Source organism: Geospiza fortis, unplaced genomic scaffold (assembly GCF_000277835.1).
Source record: "Geospiza fortis unplaced genomic scaffold, GeoFor_1.0 scaffold37, whole genome shotgun sequence".
In the NCBI taxonomy this organism is placed as follows: domain Eukaryota; kingdom Metazoa; phylum Chordata; class Aves; order Passeriformes; family Thraupidae; genus Geospiza; species Geospiza fortis.
The window spans coordinates 330,519-334,453 of NW_005054449.1; the positions used below are offsets into that span (position 1 = coordinate 330,519).

At 47.7% G+C, this 3,935-nt stretch overlaps 1 protein-coding gene across 1 annotated transcript in view; it reads right to left on the reverse strand.

Annotated features, from left to right (window-relative positions):
- Positions 1-3,930, reverse strand: part of LOC102036951 (Golgi integral membrane protein 4-like) — a gene marked incomplete at its 5' end in the record, with an annotated part of 14,333 nt that extends 10,403 nt beyond the window's left edge. Inside the window, 2 exons of the mRNA XM_031062494.1 lie at positions 212-286; positions 3,762-3,930. Coding sequence (XP_030918354.1) covers positions 212-286; positions 3,762-3,930 — 244 coding nt within the window. The remainder of the gene's footprint in view (positions 1-211; positions 287-3,761) is intronic.
- Between the last annotated feature and the right edge of the window lie 5 nt (positions 3,931-3,935).

Genomic DNA, 3,935 nt, shown 5'->3' on the forward strand with positions numbered 1-3,935 from the left:
TATCTTTATCTTTATCTTTATATTTATCTTTATATTTATCTTTATATTTATCTTTATATTTATATATTTCTATTTCTATTTCTATTTCTATTTCTAATAAAGTTGTGATGTTTGAATAAAGCATTGTTCAACATATTCATATTTCTATATATTTCCTCAGCCACCAGGGGCTTTGGGGACTTTGGGGACTTTGGGGACAGCTGGGACTGACCTTCCTTGGTCTTCTTGTGCTCCCCCCTCTCCTTCTGCAGGGAGCGCTCCAGCCGGGACCGGTGCTCGTACACCACTGGGGAGAGGAACAGCAGGACAAACTCCATTTATCCCCACACAGATATTTTCCCCACCGTTAAAAAAATTCAGATATTTCCCCACCATTAAAAAAAAAAAAAAATAAAACATTTTCCGCACCTTTTACCGTTAAAAAAATTCAGATATTTCCCCACCATTAAAAAAAAAAAAAATTAGACATTTTCCGCACCATTTAAATTCGGATATTTTCCCCACCATTATAAAAAATCTATGATTTTTTCTCACCATTTAAAAAAATTAGATATTTTCCACATCATTAAAAATTGTGTATTTTCCCCACCGTTAAAAAAAAATTCTGATTTTCCCCCACCATTAAAAAAAAACCCAAACAGATATTTTCCTTACCTTTTAAAAAAATTCAGATATTTTGCCCACCATTAAAAAAAAAAATCTGATTTTTTCCCATCATTAAAAACAATTCGGATATTTTTTTCCACCATTTAAAAAAATCAGATATTTTCCCCACCATTAAAAAATCAGATTTTTTTCCCACCATTAAAAAAATCTGATTTTTTCCCATCATTAAAAACAATTCGGATATTTTTTTCCACCATTTAAAAAAATCAGATATTTTCCCCACCATTAAAAAAATCTGATTTTTCCCACCATAAAACAATAAATCAGGCAGCACTGCACTGCCAGCATCACCCCCAAGAGCATCTCTGCCATGTTCCCCTTGCCAGGCTTCCCCAGCAGCCAAACCCAAAAGAAGCTTTGCCTTTGTTAAAATCATTGGACAAGCGAGTTTCTGCTCAAAATAAAGAAGGGGAACCATGGCAACAGCTGGGTTTGGGAATGGGAGCTCTGCCAGGGGCTGGGAATCCCAGCAGCAGGCTGAGCTCGCAGGTTTGGGTGGAAAAAAGATGAGTTGGGCTCAGTTGTTGTTGCCAAAACTGGGCTTCCCTGAGGCTGCCACTGTCACCCCCTGGGGATGCAGGAGGAGCAGGAGATGCTGGCACAGCAAGGAGGAATCATTTGGGTTCATTTCTGCCCTGCTGAGCCCTGCACATCCCAAACTCGGGCTGCAGGTGGGAACCTGTCACAGACATGGAAAATTTTATGAAAAATTCTGTCACGGATTTGATGAAAAATCCTTCCCTTAGGATTTTTTTTTTTCTCCTGAGAAGCTGAGAAGCCTCAGAGGAAAAGAAAAACAATGATTATCTGCTGCTGTGGAATGCAACAGGTGCATCCTTGATTGACCTCATGTGGTTGTTTCTAATTAATGGCCAATCACAGTCCAGCTGTCTCGGACTCTCTGGTCAGTCACAAGATTTTATCATTCCCTTTTCCTTTTCCTTTTCCTTTTCCTTTTCCTTTCCTTTCCTTTCCTTTCCTTTCCTTTCCTTTCCTTTCCTTTCCTTTCCTTTCCTTCCTTCTGATGAAATCCTTTCTTCTATTCTTTTAGTATAGCTTTAATATATCATTTTCTTTTAACATAATATATATCATAAAACAATAAATCAGCCTTCTGAAACATGGAGTCAACATTCTCATCTCTTCCCATGTCGGGAAATCCCTCCAGACCCCAAATCCCCAAATCCAGGTGAGGAATTCCCTGCAAACCTCACATGGGCAGCTCAGCAAACCCCTCCAGAGCCCCCAAATCCTGTGACAGCTGCTGGGAACGTGGCCTTGGCACCCCAGCCAGGCTGGACAAAGGAGATGAGGGTTCCACCGCGTGTGCTCAGCCTTCCTTCCCCGAGGGCTGCAATCCCATTTCCCCACGTTTGTGTAAGGAGGACAAATGAGGGGAGGGAGTGGGAGGAGGAATCCACACGCTGGGTTTGCCTTCCTCCCTCCGGCAGCTCTGGCCAGGGGAGCCAAGTGCTGGGGTCAGAAAATCCAATTCTTCCTCCTCCTCTTCCTCCTCTTCCTTCTCTTCCTCCTCTTCTCCTGTTTTTAAGCTGAAATCAGCAGCATCCATCAGCCCCAAAATGCTGCCACGACTTTTTTAGTCCCGGACTTTTTTAGTCTGGACCCGACGTCTCAAGAACGAGGTGGGTTTGTCAGCAGGATCAGAAAATCCAGTTCTTCCTCCTCCTCTTCCTCCTCTTCCTTCTCTTCCTCCTCTTCTCCTGTTTTTAAGCTGAAATCAGCAGCATCCATCAGCCCCAAAATGCTGCCACGACTTTTTTAGTCCCGGACTTTTTTAGTCTGGACCCGACGTCTCAAGAACGAGGTGGGTTTGTCAGCAGGATCAGAAAATCCAGTTCTTCCTCCTCTTCTTCCTCCTCTTTCCCCTCTTTTTAGGGAGCTAAAAATCAGTAGCATCCATCAACCCCAAAATGCTGCCACGACTTTTTTCTTCCCTGACTTTTTTAGTCCAACCGAATGTCTCAAGAATGAGGTGGGTTTGTCAGCAGGGTCAGAAACACCAATTCTTACTCCTCCTCCTCTTCTTCCCTTCTTTTTAGGGAGCTAAAAAGCTGCAGCATCCATCAGCCCCAAAATGCTGCCACGACTTTTTTATTCCCGGATTTTTTATTCCAGACCCAACCCCTCGAGAATGAGGCGGGTTTGTCAACAGGATTAGAAAATCCAATTCTTCCTCCGGCTCCTCCTCTTCCCCCTCTTTTGAGGGTGCTAAAAACCTGCAGCATCCATCAGCCCCAAAATGCTGGCGCGACTTTTTTAGTACTGGATCAACCTCTCGAGAATGAGGTGGGTTTATCGCCTTGCAGCAACGGGCGGGGACAAAACTTCAGGGGAAGATGAGATCCCTTCCCTCTCTGCTCGCTCCCACACGGGGCAGAGAGAGCGGAGCCGCCTCCCCGAGCCCGCCCCGCGTTTTTATTGCCTGACAGGGGTCGGGATTTGCAGCCAAAGGGAGAAGAAATGGAATAGAGGTGACACAGCTGAGCTCGCCCATCCAGCTCCGACCCCTCTTGGCCAATTCACACTCAAATGTGAGCTCCAATTCCCCCTTGGCCAATTCACACTCGAGGCTGCTCCAGTTCCTGACACCCAAATGGGGGGAAGGAAACAGCTCAGCATCCTCAAAGCCAAGAGAGGAACGGGGGACCCTAATTGTGGGTGGGAGGGAGAGAATTGGGGCAGGGTGTGCACACAGGGACAGCTCCGGAGGGGTCACTCACAGGGACAGCTCCAGAGGGGTCACTCACCCTGGGGTTCTGGAGGGGTCACTCACTCACCTGGGAGCTCGGGAGAGGTCACTCACAGGGACAGATCCAGAGGGGTCACTCATCTTGGGGGTCCAGAGGGGTCACTCACCCTGGGGCTCCGGGGGAGTCACTCATCTTGGAACTCTGGAGGGGTCACTCACAGGGACAGCTCCAGAGAGGTCACTCACTCACCCTGGGGTCACTCACCCTGGGAGCTCCAGAAAGGGTCACTCACTGACCCTGGGGCTCCGGAGGGGTCACTCACCCTGGGGTCACTCACAGGGACAGCTCAGGAGGGGTCACTCACCCTGGGGGTCACTCACTCACCTTGCAGCTGTGCTGACAGCGCTTCCTGCTGCTGTTTGTATTTCTGCGCCAGCGCCTCGGCGCTCCGCACCTTGTTCTGGAGGTGGCTGTAGAGGAGCGCCCCGGAGGCCAGGCAGGCCAGGGCGAGCAGGCAGAGCGCGCTCTGCAGCAGCCCCCTCCGCCTCCCGGGGCACA